The 16,232-nt window shown below is 42.5% G+C and overlaps 1 protein-coding gene across 1 annotated transcript in view; it reads right to left on the bottom strand.

Moving 5' to 3' along the window:
- The window catches only part of WWC3 (WWC family member 3), an 81,959-nt gene extending 68,682 nt beyond the window's left edge, over nucleotides 1–13,277 (bottom strand). Inside the window, exon 1 of the mRNA XM_089511594.1 lies at nucleotides 12,765–13,277. Within this exon, the coding sequence (XP_089367720.1) occupies nucleotides 12,765–13,081 (317 nt within the window). The 5' untranslated portion in view covers nucleotides 13,082–13,277. The remainder of the gene's footprint in view (nucleotides 1–12,764) is intronic.
- Between the last annotated feature and the right edge of the window lie 2,955 nt (nucleotides 13,278–16,232).

The following is a 16,232-nucleotide window of genomic DNA, read 5'->3' as shown; positions in this document are numbered from 1 at the left end:
ATGACTGAAATCACTGGAGGATAAATATTTTGATTTCGAAAGGGCAGCAGTATGTATATAACTATGTGGTACATGGGAAATATTCTGCTATTCCTCCTGAAGTTAATAGCACAAACATACCTTTCATTCCACAACTCATAAATGCCACCTTGAAGTTTCTTGCACATTGCTTTAATAGAAGAAAGTACAAGTCTGTCATGCCTGCTAAGAAGGGTGAAGGGGTTCAACAACACTGGAACAATAAAACTGCACACCTTATTAAATAAAAAAACCTGATACTAAAACATCCACAAAGAAAATGCTCATGTTGATCCATCCGAATATATCTAATAATTGATTGCGAAATTCAGTATTAGTGTAAGAAAAAAACTGGGTTGTATGTAAATACAATAACACAAAAAAAATATATAACCTAATACATTTTGAACCACATAATTTATATTCTACTTGGCTAGCTGGGTGGATTTGGTTTGCTGTAAATAGCTCAACAAATACCAGCATCACAGATAATCAAAAAATAAAGAGAAACTTTTCTATCTTTACCATAACAGACAGTGCAGAGCTCTTTTGAGCAGAAAATGCATATTTTAAAATATACCATTGAGCCTATCTTAAAAATAATGTATAATGTATGAACTTCAAAGCCTGCATTTTAAAAGAGACTATTTATGTAAAAGTAAAGTATATGTGTTCTCACAGTCAGGACACATTTTCCATGGGACCATGCCGCCATGTAGGCATAAATTTATTTTCAAATTTAAAAGCATACACAGCCCGAGAAACCCACGAAAAAACATACTTTTATACTGTGTAACACCTCATCTTTATATGAACTTTGTCCATTTGTCTATAAATCCTCGGAAAAATGTATATGCTGATTCAGACTTGAACATACAGAAAAAAAACCATTTCAGATAATTTCGGTACAGCGTGGGCCCTTGTTATCCACTGGGGTTTGGTTCCAGGAACCAGTCACCCCACCCCATACATACCAAAATCTGTGGATGCCCAAGCCCCATTAAATACAATGGCATAGTGAAATTGTGTTTCTTATATAAAATAGCAAAATCAAGGTTCGCTTTTTGGAATTTAAATTTAAAAATATATATTTTCCAGCCGTGTATGGTTGAATCCAAGCTTGGCTTTCTGCTTAAGTAACTTACATGAAACAATGAATGAAGTTTGCCAGGGATCTTAAGAAAAATAAGTTACCAAATCCTGGAGCATGTAACCTAACCAGTTTAATGTGTAAAGTTGATGGAAGCAATACTAATTGATATTCTGTCTGCATGTCAGCCCCAGGCAGCTAGAATTCCAACAGTTATAGTCCCGATTTCCCAGTATAGGGGGAAGCCCGACATCCTGCACCTCTGCCTGCCAAACAGAGCCCCTGCAAGTATTGTTTCTATTTTTATTTGCTAGGTAAAGTAAGGAAGGAACTGGCAAAACCACCTCTGGGTATTCCTTGCCTAACAAAACCCTATAAAATTCATGGGGTTGCCATAAGTCAACAGGCAAGGCCAATGGCTGGAACAGGTCTAATTTACTTCACACGTATGATTTAACTCAGGATCTAATAGTCCTGATGGGAAATCTGTATTTAGGACAAAAGGCTACTGTTAGAACAGAATATGAAGAAACAGAATGATTCCCAACTGGCAGTCTTCTATCAATATCACACGAAGAGCAGGCTTAGACTCAGAGAAAGGAGGAATAAAGTTAGGAGGAAGGAATGTCAACAATCCAAGATGTGTGGATGACACCATACTACTAACGGAAAGCAGAACAGACTTGGAATGATTATTAAGGATGGTCAAAGAAGGAAAGGTAAAGGCAGGCTTAATGCTGAGCATAAAGAAAACAAAAATAATGACCAAGGAGAACTTACATACATTCAACTTAGACAATAAGAAAATTGAAATAGTAAGCGTTTCACCTTGGATCCATCAGGAAAGAGAATGCAGTCAGAAAATCAGAAAAAGACTAGGAATGGGAAGGGCAACAATGAAAGAACTAGAAAAGACCCTAAAGATATACAGTCGGCCCTCCTTATCCACAGATTTTTTTATCCACGAAATCAAACAACATCGGCTTGAAAATATTCAAACAAAGTATCAATTCCAAATAGCAAACATTGATTTCCCCATTTTATATAAAGGACACTATTTTGCTATGCCATTATATTTAATGGGACTTGAGCATCCACAGATTTTGTTATCCACAGGGGATCCTGGAAACAACCCCCAGTGGATAACAAGGACCCACTGTACAACTGAGAACTAAAGTCAGAATCATACCAGCCATTGTATTCCACATTACCATGTACGGATGCAAGACCATCCATACATGCAGTGAAGGAAGTGGATAAGAAGAAAATCAATTCGTCTAGGATGTGGTGATGGAGAAGAGTGCTGAGGATACCAGCTAAAATGACAAACAAATGGGTTCTTTGAACAGATCAAGCCTTAAATCTTACGAGAAGCCAAGATGGCAAAACTGAGGATGTTGTACTTTGGACAAACCATGAGAAGGCAAGACTCATCAGAAGTGACAAAAAGGTAGAGGCAAGTAGAATGAGAGGAAGACGGCACACTAGATGGATAGACTGTATTAGGGAGGTAATGGGTATGAGTTAACAGGACCTAAGCAGAACAGTGGAGGATAGGGGGTCTTGGAAATGTCTCATCCACAGGGTTGCCATGAGTCAGGGTCCAACTTAAGGCAGTTAACAACAACAATAACAACAACAAGATTTACACCATTCCAGTGTAATGCTTGTGCTTTCTTTTCAAGACATCTCCCATGGGAGGGAGCTCAGATTTCAACTAGTCTGACAGAAGCCCTTCTCTGCTATTTTCAAGGATGAAGACAAAAAGTGTAAGATTGCGAGAAGCCACTGCTCCTCCCCACCCACACACACACACACATACCTTTTTAAAGACCAATAAAATAAAAATAGTTTGAATTTATACTGTCACACCATGTAAAAGGCCTATTTGGTAGTTATGTGGATTTGAGATAAATTAAAAAAAAATTACTAATTTTGCAGTCTTCCCTACACATTTCCATTCCTTGTATCACTTTCATGCAAAAATCTAAAAGGGGTGGATGTCATTAATTTTCTTTTAAAAATCCTTTTTCAGGCATTGTACTTAATCTATGCATAACAAGTGAGCTTTAAATGCAGCCAATCCTATCTCCAGTGCTGCAGGATAGAATGAGGGACTCAATACTATTAATGTTACAATCAGCTAAAACAGCGGCATAACATTACTGTCCTGCAACGGAAATCTGAATCTTTAAACAAGCTTCCAGCAAAAATATTTCATGTGCAGCCTAAAAAAAGGGGGGGGGATACACACACACAACTAGTGGTGAGCTGCTTTATGAAATAACAATACAACACTATGACAGTTACAAAAATCCCTATTAAAGCAGCTCAAGTTTATATATTTTTAAACATGTGTAAAAGTTGCTCTAATTATAGCCTCAAATCTTTGTTAAATCTATCTAAATCTCAGCCAAAATCACATATGCAGCAGTGCAACCCAGTTAGTGTATGTTTCCCCTTGCTGTAGGCAGAATATCCAAGATAATTTCAGACTGACAGATTCATTCATGTCAAATCAATCACCGCTTTCTTAAGTTCCCTAATCAGTTTCATGCCTAGATGGTGGGTGCAAACTTGTGAAGCACCCTGGCAAAACTGGCAAAACAAGCAAAACAAAAAGAAAGACCTAAGAATAACATCAATACCAAAACTATGAGGCTACAGCAATGATATCTAAGGGATGGAGAAGATATGCAAGGTCTTTTCCACTTCATCACCCATAGGTAGATCCAGCTATATTAATGTGGCAGACTGGCAGATATCACCATCTCTTATTCATTCTCTAAACCAGAGGTAAGCAGATTACAAGACTGTGAGGTCTACTTTGTCTCTAATTAGAAACTTGAGATTCACCAGCCACAATGTCTTGGCCCCAGGAGTAACCAAGACACAAATTCAGAGGCTGAAGTACCAGTAGTGCCAACAAAGAAACCATTAAATGAACACCACTGGAAAGCCAGAGACCCCCAAGCCTGAGATATCAGACACTACCAACCCAAAAAGATCAAGATCCATGAGTCCAGACCAACAGTGGTAGACCTAGCACCAGGAGTAGGATAGCACTGTCTTTTTCAACTGCTCCACAATCTCAGGAGACAATGTATTGATGTCACCAATGAGGCTGGCATGATTTCTTGGACACAGAGGAAAAGACCAAATGCCTGTCCCTTTTAAACTTCTCACTTTGTGGATGGATAAAACACTTCCATTTAGTTTTAGACCTTGTTAGAAAAAGATGTTCACTTGAAGCTTTCTCAGGAGCCACAACATACATCCTGCCTTAAGCCCTATGGATTCTCACTAGAGGCCTGAACATGACATAGAACTTGGTAGAGAAGAGGCAACACCATACAGTGGTTTGAATGTTGGACTAGTACTCTGGGAGACTAGGGCTTGAAATCTCAGCCATGTTCAGTCATGGAAACCCATTGGGTGACTTTGGATAGGTCATACTCTCTTAGCCTTAGGGGAGGCAATGTTAAACTGCCTCAGAATAAATCTTCCCAAGAAAACCCTAGGACAGAGATAGTAAGTCAATCTGAAGGCATGGTAAGAAAATAACAAAAAACATATGGGGGGGGGGGGGGCTGCTATCTCCATGTATGTTAGTGTGGTCTCACCTGAAGGTGACTTCCATCTTGGTCTTGTGAACATCTCAACAGAAATATGAACCCAGTTTGAAATTGCTGTGAAAAAGGTCTATTCCAGGTTAGGATTATTCAGGGGAAGTGATCAAATCTGAAACATAGCCTACAGTTTTCAGACCTCTACAGAGACCTTTTGACAGGTGCAAGGGAAGAGAAAGGGTCAGTCACAATATCCTACCTTTCTTTTGTGTAATCCCCAGATAAAACCCAATGTCAACTAGATATCTTCATTTTCCCTATTAGTTATGATGAAGCAAGCTTTTATGTAACACAGATCATGATCTGTCTTTTTCTTAAACACTCACAGACTTTGCAAACTTTTCCTACTAGGGAAAATATGTTCCTACTTGTTCCCTCCTTTTTTTAAGGTTAAATACTCATTTAGTTTCACAGCTCCAAAGCATTTGAGACTTTCCACAGCCAGTGTTGCAGGAAATGTATTTCTACACACAACTTCACAAGCCAGGTCCTGAGCAAGTCCCTAAATTTATAACTGATATATTTAACTAAATGATCACCTAATACACCTTTAACACAATCTGGCACTGTAAATCCCATTATCTCAAGCCAGCATACCTAATGCTCGGGAAGGTCAGGAGCTTTCATCCAAAACATAGAGATGGCAGTTGTAAGACCTAAGTTGTATGCAAGGAAAAAATGTTCTTATTTTCTTGAACCAAGGGCATGTTATTACTGAAACGTCTCATCTGATCTTTTCACAACACTCAGTTATTCAATGTATGTTATGAAGAACTGATCAATATTAGTATAGTCCTAGCTAGTTATACAAGTTGACTGAATATTTTTCAAAAGAACATTTTCACTAATCTATTTAAAGGGGAGAATTTTAATACTATTACGGCAGCTGAAGACAATGGTTAAGCACACTGATTTGAATTAACTGCTGACTTCAGAATTATGATGAATTCCCACTGCACCCATTTAATCCTTTCCTGCCTGTTCTATATATGCTGACAATGCATTCCATAGAACTATACACAAGACCTTCTAAAAATCATGCAAGTAAGAGGAGCCTGAGACATTTGCACTACACTCTACGAAAATAGGTATTGTCCCACAGATAAAGATATATCAGGTTAGTTCATCTACAGAATAGTTTAGCCATCCCCCATATGTCTTAACATTTTCAAATAAGGGTTACTCAAACACTCACTGCATGTTACCATCCACAAATATTTCACCTGCCAAGTGCCTCAAGATGATCAAATCTGAAAACATTACGTGCCACTGTAATGCAAAGACCATAGATGTTTACGGGCATGTATGTAGGCTAGTAAATTATGCAGACCTGAAATGAAGTTATTTCATAACATAGTAACGGCTTTTAAGGGATAAACAGGGAACATTCTTGGAGATGGGTGTTTTATTTATTAACTTTCATTTGGTTTTTAAATGATTCACACAGTATAAGGTGGACGTTTTTAATTGTGTGTTTTTTTAAAAAAGAAACACTAAAGCTCATCCTCTTTGGAAGCTGCCTTGGGTCCCACTATGGGAGAAAGGTGGTGAATAAATGGAATAAATAAATAAATAAAGTAGGTGCTGAAGAGTCAGTACATCACATTGCTCCATTATCCCATATGTAAGGAAAATCAGTACAGCAGAACATGCAAAATGAGTATATAAATGTGTACATTTCAGCTTTTCTTACTGAACAATGGATGTCACATTCACACTAATTCTTAAAGTGTACAACATACAGAATCTATAACTATTTTCTGAAATTTTCATGGATACAATACACAACAAGCAACATGTCATCCTTCATAGAAACCACAGAAATATGTAAATTCTTAATCTATGTCTAAGGAATCTCCAGATTATCTTTCTCAAATACCAGTGGCTGATGTCATATAGCATACTGCTCTGGGAGGTTTTAGGGATTTTCAAAAATAATTTGTGACACGGCAGTCTTTTGCTTGGCATAAAAGCTTCCGCTGGTATACTATAGCCTTTGGGCACACCTAAAGAAGAGTGACTAAAATGGTGAAGGGTCTGGAAACCATGCCCTATGAGGAACGACTTAAGGAACTGGGGATGTTCAGCCTGGAGAAGAGAAGGTTAAGAGGTGATATGATAGCCCTGTTTAAATATTTGAAAAGATGTCATATTGAGGAGGGAGCAAGCTTGTTTTCTGCTTCTCCAGAGACTAGGACCCAGAACAATGGATGCAAGCTACAGGAAAAGAGATACCACCTCAACATTAGGAAGAACTTCCAGACAGTAAGAGCTGTCCGACAGTGGAACACACTCCTTCGGAGTGTAGTGGAATCTCCCTCCTTAGAGGTCTTTAAGCAGAGGCTGGATGGCCATCTGTCAGGTATGCTTTGATTGAGAGTTCCTACATGGCAGGGGTTGGACTGGATGGCCCTTGCAGTCTCTTCCAACTCTATTATTCTATGATTCTAAAGTAACATGTTGAATCCTAGTGCTATATGCATTGAACTGAACCATGTACATGGAAGAATGGCTCACACAAGAACTGTTTTCAAAAATTAAAAGTATGAGAAGTTTGGCTAGTACACTTGCTCTACTGTTGTTTTTTTAAAACAGGAATTGCACACATTTTTACTGTTTTCATTAAACAAAGGCACAATTTAAACATTTCTGGGGCTTACTCGACATTCCACACATACTTCTGGCAAGGTAGTTCTGGCTGATAGTCAAGCTTTCCACTTATGAAAGCACAGTTCAGTATTAAAAAACACATATTCCTTCCTTCAGAGGACCGTAAAATACTTTAAAATGTTCTTGCTTGCTTCCTTGGAAATGCAGGTAAAGGGTGTATGACCTGATACACCGCTACAACATTATTCACTTTCATAAGAATCAAGCAAACTGAAATTGTAATCTTGACAATGCTTCTGTTGATATGTAATATATACACTTCCTCATTGCTTATTTATACTGTACCATTCATACATATGACAGTTTTGAAGGGCTACACGAGTGCAATTTAGCTGCTGAAGATAGCAGTGAGGACAACTGCACTGGGATGCAACTGAGCTGGTGAAGAAGACATGCAGGAAGGATGGCATGCTGGGATTACTCTCATTCTCATCTAAATCCTGCCAAATACCCGTTTGATAGAGCTGTGATTAGGAGAATAATGCAGCATATGAGATGGTAGAATTAATCCTCCCTTCATGTACCATTATGTTAGAATTCAAAGATATAGCCGTGTTAATCTGTAGAATCAGTATGTAGAGAAATCTAGTAGCACCTTTGAGACTATGTGAAAGAAAAAAGTTGGCAGCATGAGCTTTCATAGATTCCTGAGAAAGTAGACTTAAGTCTACAAAAGCTCATGCTGCCAACTTCTTTCTTTCAGTTAGTCTCAAAGGTGCTACAATATCTCTCTACATACATTAGAGTGAGAATATGTGAATGAACAAGTGTATTTCCACTGTCAAGAGGCCAAGGAGATGATAATGCCAGCCCGACCTGCTGACTACTACTGTCACCAGATCCTACCCACCATTCTCTGGTACAATTACCCACCTGTGTAAAAAAGCCAGAAACACAAAAGAGAAAGATGAGAGACGTTGAACCTTGGAAAGTTAAATATATTATTGCAGTTACAGATCCTAAATAACACCAGTGGCTGTGCCAAAGGCTTCACTTGAACAGAAACTTCTAAAGCAAAGGTATGAGGGAGAAGTAAGTGAGCTTGCATTATGAAAGTATCATGGGAGATATTTCCATAGTTCTTATGGAGATCTTGGAGTGGACAGGAAGTACCTTCTTCTCCAAGGAGAAGCAACAGATGGAAAGGACAACAAAGAAGAGGAAGTATTTTAGCAACATTTGACACTTAAACTGATCAAGGTGTGTCAACAGACAGGGCATGGACAAGATTTTTGCCAAGAAGACACACACCTTTCTTTAACACTCCAGGGAGAAGCAACATGATCTGGAAGAGCAGGGAAGAGGAGAAATCAAAGAGAGTGCCAAGGCTTTATCTTTCAGCAAAGTAAATGGTGATGCTTCAATAGATTAAGTAAGGCAAACAAAAGGGGAGGGCTTGGGAACAATGATGAGAACAAAACTATCTTAAACACTGAGAAGTAGAGACAAGACAGAAATTTATCCAAGTAAAAACATTTTAAAAAAGCAGTTGGGAATTAGAAATTGAGTAGAGAAAGAATCTCTGGAGTACAGATGCAGGTCATTAGCAAGCAGATGACTAAAAAGCATAAAATGTGCTGGTTATCGCACATGTTGTATACACAATGGGGAAGGGAAAATCTTTTCCTTGAAGAGGTCTACATTACCTTGATCAAATCCTGATGTAATCAGCAGTGAGAATGGCTAGAACCAAGAGTGGGTAGGATGAAAGTCAGAACTGGATGGAGTTGCAAGTGTGATTACTGGCACATAAAACACAACATGTGAATTTTGGCATTCATCTGCATCCAAGTTGTGTTATGTTTCCTCCATTAACTTTATATGGGTGAATGAGTACAAAGGTGTTAATAATATCAGTAATAGAAAGCCAGGCTAGTAGGACAATGGATCTTAGTTAAAAAAACAACAGCCAAAATGTCCATTCTAAAGGGTGTGGAGAACAACATTTGACCTGTGGGGCAGAGATTTCTCACCCCTGGTGTTGTGCAGGCCAAGAAGAAATTTCTGAGGGAGTTCAACACAGAGCGAAAAGCAGACAAAAACCTTCCCTGTATAGAACTATTTAGGAATGTTCAGGCAGGTAAGAAGACTGAAAGAGGCAGGGTCAGAGAGGGAGAGAGACTGTAAAAACAAGGCAACATCGGACAAAAATGCCACTGGCTAAGAGTAGCATATGGTTGAAAGATACCACCAAAGGCCGTCTTAAATTTTCATTGTTGCTTGAAGTTAGTTATAGGTGAGTAGCACTGTGGCTTCTCGGCCCTGGTGTGCTCTTCTACATATCAAGAATTAGGACTGAAAAGGTAATGGTGTACAGAACTAGTAGGCATTTTCCCAAAGGCTACTAATCGTAGATGGCCTTGGGAAGACTATAAGACCTAAGGGACGTGTGAAATGGCAGGATGGCAAAAGAGGAAAGAAGTAAAAACCCTCTTCTTCACTTCTTTTCTTGTTTCAAGGTAAATAAAAGGTGGGATGGAGGAGGGCGGCAGGATACGGGCAACAGAAATCACAAACACTTCTCCACTTTGATCAAAACCTGAAAGGGTTTGGGAAGTGGAATCCTTAACTGATGTTTTTTAACTGATGTTGTTTGTTAGTTGTTACTGGTTGCTGTTCCCCGCCTCAAGAGGCAGGTAAGAAATAAGTATTGTTGTTGTTTTGAAATACTGGACTGTCTTTTAATAACCCTGAAAGTTCACCACCAAAACACACTCAGGCAAGTTTCAACAGTATCACCACCCAGCGTGCGCATCAAAAGGAGGGCAGTGTAATTTGTCATATTTCTCACACTGATTGCAAAAATGCACTAATCTTCACAGCTCACTTTAAACCAGTCTTACTCTGGTATTGGCCTACATCTCTTGTCCTTGTCCTAAGGTCCACGAAAGCACATGGAAACGGTCTGCACAGCTCAGAGGAACCACAGCCTCATTCACACTGCTTGTTTTCTTTATTGTGCTTTTAATGCTCAAGCACAATAGACACAAACAGGATGCAAGTTCTTTAATACAGAACCTATTTTTAAAAAAGTCCTTCTTCCTATAATAATTCACACATGTGTTAAAGCAAACTTCCCAACCATGACCATGAATGAAAATCTGAACTTGTGTTTTTATGGGATTAGTGTCAAAGACTGTAAAAATAAACACTGCATTATTTCACCCACGACAGTTTTCTAATCGTGGTGTTTTTACAAGTAATCATTTCTATAGAGCTTTGCACGTGTAAAGCACCTTAATGCAATGTTCTCATTCCTCCTCACAACATTCCAGCGGCATATTTCTATTTCCAGTGTTTAGACATGGGAAACTGAACAATTACCACTCTTCCCAAGTCCACAGCCAAAATGCAGTTTAACCTGTCTCCCAGTTTCAAGTTCAATGCTACGTTTGCTCAGCCACGAAGGCTCTTCAGGGGGAAAGGCACATCACTTTTCGACAACTGAAGTCAATCCATGAGGTTGACAGCTTGATATGTAGAGAAGGCGTTCGCTGTCGTTGTTGTTGTTTCATTATTACAACTACTAGGTAGGTTTCAATGCCACACTTAAACAATCAACAGCACAATTGCATGCATGCATGCTCACCATACAGGACATTCCTAGTTTCTAAAGGAACTGCTTTCAAACAATAAACACATAGAGAGCAGCCCGAGAAAGAAGTTTCCTTTCCAAAATGGGAACCATTCAGAATTTGAAAACGACAAGCTTTCTTACTCAGCAAGTATATACTTTATATACACAAAAGATATACATATATATTATTTATCATATAATTTATACGTAGAACTTGGTGTACACACATCACTGTATACACCACCAAAGATAATCATCTTCTTTTTCACCATCAGAGGAATTCTCTAATAATAAAGCGCTGTAAAAACATGCACAAATAACAAAAGTTAAGTCACAGTTACTCCTTAACACAGGGCTAAAAAATTACATGTCTGATACTATAATTTAATGTATATCCCAATACTTTTTTATAGAAGGAAGGAAAATGCTACTATGTAAGTAAAATAGGAAGGACATTTAACTGGACAGTAGTTTTATATTTCTCTAAATCTGACCAAGTCTGTCTCTATACAGGAAAATCCGGGTCACACACAACACAATGCTAAGTTGTTGAGAGATGCCAGGAAACAAGGGCACCTCCTGCCAGAACAATCAGGTTTTTCCCCATCCCAAATATTAAATATGGAAGGGGGAAAACAGTGGTGAAAATGAGTCAAAATCTATTGCTACTACAAATACATTTAGAGTATGTTAAACATGCAAGGAATGCTAAAAAATCTCGATGAACCGGGTTGCTATTCAGAACAAGCCACACACACACACACACTATATATATATATATATATATATACACACACACACACACACACACACACACACAAAATACTATTGTTTTGACCACAACTCCAAATTGCATGGAACAAAATGGAGTTGTGGCGTCTGGAACTGGTGGACATTCATCCTGTAAGGGGAAGCCTGTGAGCCAGCCTGGTGCAATGGTTTGTACGTTGGACTATATAACTCTGGAGAGCAGGGTTCGAATCCTGGCTCAGCCACGGAAACCCACTAGGTGACTCTGCCAAGTCACACTCTCTCAGCCTCAGAGGATGGCCATGGGAAAACCCCTCTGAAGAAACCTGGCAAGAAACCCCCATCATAGGGTTGCCGTAAGTCCAGAATGACTTGAATGCCAACAACAACAACAACAACAAGAGAAAGCTTAAGTGATTATAAGAGGTGCCTTTTGGAAGAGGCAAAGGTGCCTTGGCTTTGTGACAAGAAAAGCTCTCTGGCAGAGAGGCTCAATGTCTCACAAAACGACACTTCCCAGAATCCCCTGGCACTGAGCCTGGACAGTTGCTCTCAAAGGGGGTTATTTCCGAAGTGTGTTTTTGGCCCAAAGACCCATCTAGATCAGCGATTCCCTAACTCTGGTCGGCCAGATGTTTTAGACCTCGCCTCCCATAATTCCTTACTGTTGGCCCAGATGGCTGGGGCTTCTGGGAGATGAAGTCCCAAAAGTCTCTTAAAGGGCACAGTTTGGGACCACTGACCTAGGCTTTTGAGAAGGCTCCCCATCATGTTTTCATAGGCAACCCATGGGCTAAACCAGTGGCCCCCAAACTCTGCCCTTTAAGGGCTTTTGGACTTCATCTCCCAGAATCCCAGGCTATTGTCCGACATGGCAGAGGCTTCTGGGAGCTGGAGTGCCAAACCTCTGAAAGGGAGAGCAGACGTCCGTCCCTAGAAGCCCTCATTGCGGGCCCAGGGCCCTCGGAAGCGCCGCCCAAAGCTAGTCCTGGGGAGGCAGCCTTGCTCCAATCCTGCCTGCTTGCCTCACCTGTCCCTGGGGTCGATCCAGGAGGTCTGGCGGGTGTTGTGGTCGATGTAGAAGACCCTTCCGTCGAAGTCGCGGGCCTCCTCCCAGCCGGAGGGCAAGGGCAGCTCCGAGCTCTCCCTGCCCCGAGGCCCGGCCCCGGAGGAGGCAGTGGAGGCGGCGGCGGCGGCCGAGCAGGAGGAGGAGGAGGCGGCGGGGGCGGAGGGGGCTGCCCCGGGCTCCCCTGCCCCCGCCGACGCCGCCTGGGCCTGGGGCTGCTGCTGGGGCTGCTGCTGCTGCTGCTGCCTCCTGCGCCTCCGTCCGCCGCTGAGCCAAGGCATGGCGGCCTCCCCTCCGCTCCCACGGGCAGCAGGCCTCAGCCTCGGCGGGAAGCGCCGCTCCGGCTCCGGCTCCGGCTCCACCTCGCCCTCGGGACTAGAGAGCAGGAGCAGCAGGGGAAGCCCCGCGGCCTCGGCCCAAGCAGCCCCGACGCCGACGCCGACGCCAGCGCTGCCGCTGCGGGCTTTCCCTCATCTTCCTCCCGCTCCCCAGCCGCCGCCGCCTCCTCCTCGCTCCTCCTTCCTTCCCTCCCTCCCTCCCTCCGAGCCTTGCCTCAGCCAGGCCTACACACTATTCCCGCCCTTCCTTCCTCCCTCCTCTGTCTCCCCCTTCAGCCTCGGAGCCTCTCCCCCGCGCCATCTTCTCTCTCTCTCTCGGGCCTCCCTCTCCGCCCGCCTCCTTTTGAAGGCCGGGTTATTGGGAGGCGGAGAGGGAGAAAGAGAGAGACTCCAACAGCCCGGGAAAGGAGGAGGGAGGCTTCCGAGGAGATAGAAAGACGTCGTTTGTGGAAGTGGGAAAGGCCGGGGATCGCCGAAAGCAGAGGGCCGAGAAGGGGTCGCGGTGGGGGACTGACTGATGCTTGTCCTCCTCGGCGCCAAAGAGGGGCTTCGAGGGAAATGGAGCAGGCTTCTTAATGAGAGAGTGAGGAGAGGGCTCCCAACTGCAAAGGAAAGGCCTAAAACACTCCTATATCCCTCAAGGAGAATGGAGGACATGGGCCAAAACTCAGAAACACGGACACAGGCTGAGCAGATGTGTCCCAACCGCAAAGGGAGACGGAGGGCCTGCCAGGAGAAAGGCAGGCATGGCCAAACAGGAGTTAAAACGTTAATAGAGGCTGGCTGAGGAGGAGACGTCTCCAAGGAGAGCCTTCGAGGAAAGCGGGGGAGAGGAGAGGTCTCCTAACCACAAACTAAGGCCTTTCAGGGAAATGGACGACATTTATCAATAAAAACACTCATTCAGGGGGAGGAGAGGTGTCCCAGCCGCAAAGGAGGGCCTTCAGGGGAAATGGAGGACATTCATCAAATAAAAGTTAAGGACACTAATTCAGGGTGAACAGATATGTGACCCAATGCAGAGGAGGACGAGGCACCATCATATGAAGGGGCTTCCAGGAAAGTGGAAGTAGTTTATCAAATAAAAGCTGAAAATTCATGCTTCTTAGTGATGCTCAAAAGGGAGAAGGCTGAAATGTAGGACATGTCCTGGAAAAGGAGGGCGCTTGGTCACCCTGCCTATGATGGAGCGTCTCCCAGAGTGGTTTTGCTTTAATAAAACAGCTTTGAGGAGTCGCCTAAAGGAATAGGGGAAGGCCTGAATCATTGTGAACAATGAATCATTGTTTCCCCCTCTTTGAGGCTAACTATACAGAAGAGCCATATCCAGGGAAAGCAGTGATGGCCATCTGTTGTTCTTGGTGTGTGCCTTCGTTCTTTCTGCCTTGTGGCGACCTTAAGGCAAATCTATCATGGGATTTTGGGGGGGTGAGATTTCTTCAGAGGAGGTTTGCTGTTGCCTAACCCTGAGGCTTAGAGAGCGATCTGCCCTAAAAACACTGAAGTCACCCAGTAGATTTCATGGCTGGGGTGAGATCTGACCCCTAGTCTCCAGATTGGATGGACATATAGCAAAGTACAATAACATCCAAACTCCACAACCTAGTGATAGCTGTATTGAGCCAATGAAAATATCACTGTTTACAGGTTTTGGATGTTATATCGTGCAAAAGAAGTGGTAGCATACACTATTGTAGTGAATGTGGACTAAGGAGTTTATCACACAGAGGCAAATTACTTAACTCCCGTGCAGAAACCAAGATTTAAAAGTGAAAAAAAACCACAAAAGCAGGTTGTTTTTCAGACATGTTTGTATAAAGGAGAAATAACGTGACATTAACCTGAACAGAAAGTCGCAAAAGCCCACTCCTTTTTACTTTCGGAAGTTCCTGAATTGAAAAAGGAGTGGGGTTTGGCTACTTTCCATCAGGTTAATGTCGCATTATAATAATAATAATAATTATTATTATTTGTATACCGCCCTATGGGAAACCAATCCGGGTGGTTGACAACAGTAAAATATAAAATACAACAATTAAAAACACTTTATCCCTCCCCCCCTTAAGACAGTATTAAACAGTATAACATATTAAAAACACAATATCAAAGCATAAAAACAACAATTAAAAACTAAAACCCCTGATATCCCTCTGTTGATCCTCAACCATCACTAAGATGGGGCCACGGGAGGAATGAGGGAATCGGAACCTGGACCGGGATGGTTAATCTGGAAAGGCCTGCCGGAAGAGATCCGTCTTGACCGCATTTTTAAAGCTGTCTAATGATGTTATCTGACGGATCTCATCCGGCAGGTCGTTCCAGAGTTTGGGGGCGACAGCAGAGAACGCCTTCTGGGAGGTCGCCACAAGCCTAGATTTTAGAGGCTGCAGTAAGTTCTTCCCAGAGGACCGGAGAGCGCAGGGAGGATTGTACAGGAGGAGGTGGTCCCTGAGATAGCTTGGACCCAAGCCATTTAGGGCTTTAAAGGTGATAACCAACACCTTGTACTGGGCCCGGAAGCTGATAGGCAGCCAGTGGAGGGACCTCAAAACTGGAGTAATGTGGTCCCTCCTAGATGTTCCTGAGACAAGCCTGGCTGCCATGTTTTGAACCAGCTGTAATTTCCGAATCAAGCACAGGGGTAGCCCCATGTAGAGTGCATTACAGAAGTCAAGGCGTGAGGTTACCAGCGCGTGCACAACCGTCTCGAGATCCCTTACTTCCAGAAAAGGGCGCAGCTGGCGTATCAGCCAAAGCTGATAACAGGCACTCCTGACCGTCGCATTTACCTGATTTGTCATCAGGAGCAACGAGTCAAGGAGCACCCCCAGACTGCGAACACAGTCGCTGGAGGAGAGTGTGACCCCATCCAGGGCTGGAGGTTGCAACCCAATTCTTGGTTTCGGGGCCGCTACCATGAGCACCTCCGTCTTGTCTGGATTCAGTTTCAATCTGTTTTTCCTCATCCAGCCCATTACCGCCTGAAGGCATTCATTGAGAGAAGAGATGCCATCAGAATTCGAGGCTGACGAACGAGATACGGAGAAATAGATTTGGGTGTCATCAGCATACTGATAGCACCCAGCTCCATAAC

This window comes from Sceloporus occidentalis, unplaced genomic scaffold (genome assembly GCF_023333645.1).
Source record: "Sceloporus occidentalis isolate IW3139 unplaced genomic scaffold, rSceOcc1.0.p SCAF_2, whole genome shotgun sequence".
Classification (NCBI taxonomy): domain Eukaryota; kingdom Metazoa; phylum Chordata; class Lepidosauria; order Squamata; family Phrynosomatidae; genus Sceloporus; species Sceloporus occidentalis.
Note: the sequence above shows the minus strand (reverse complement) of the source record. Positions and strands in the feature narration are given on the sequence as shown.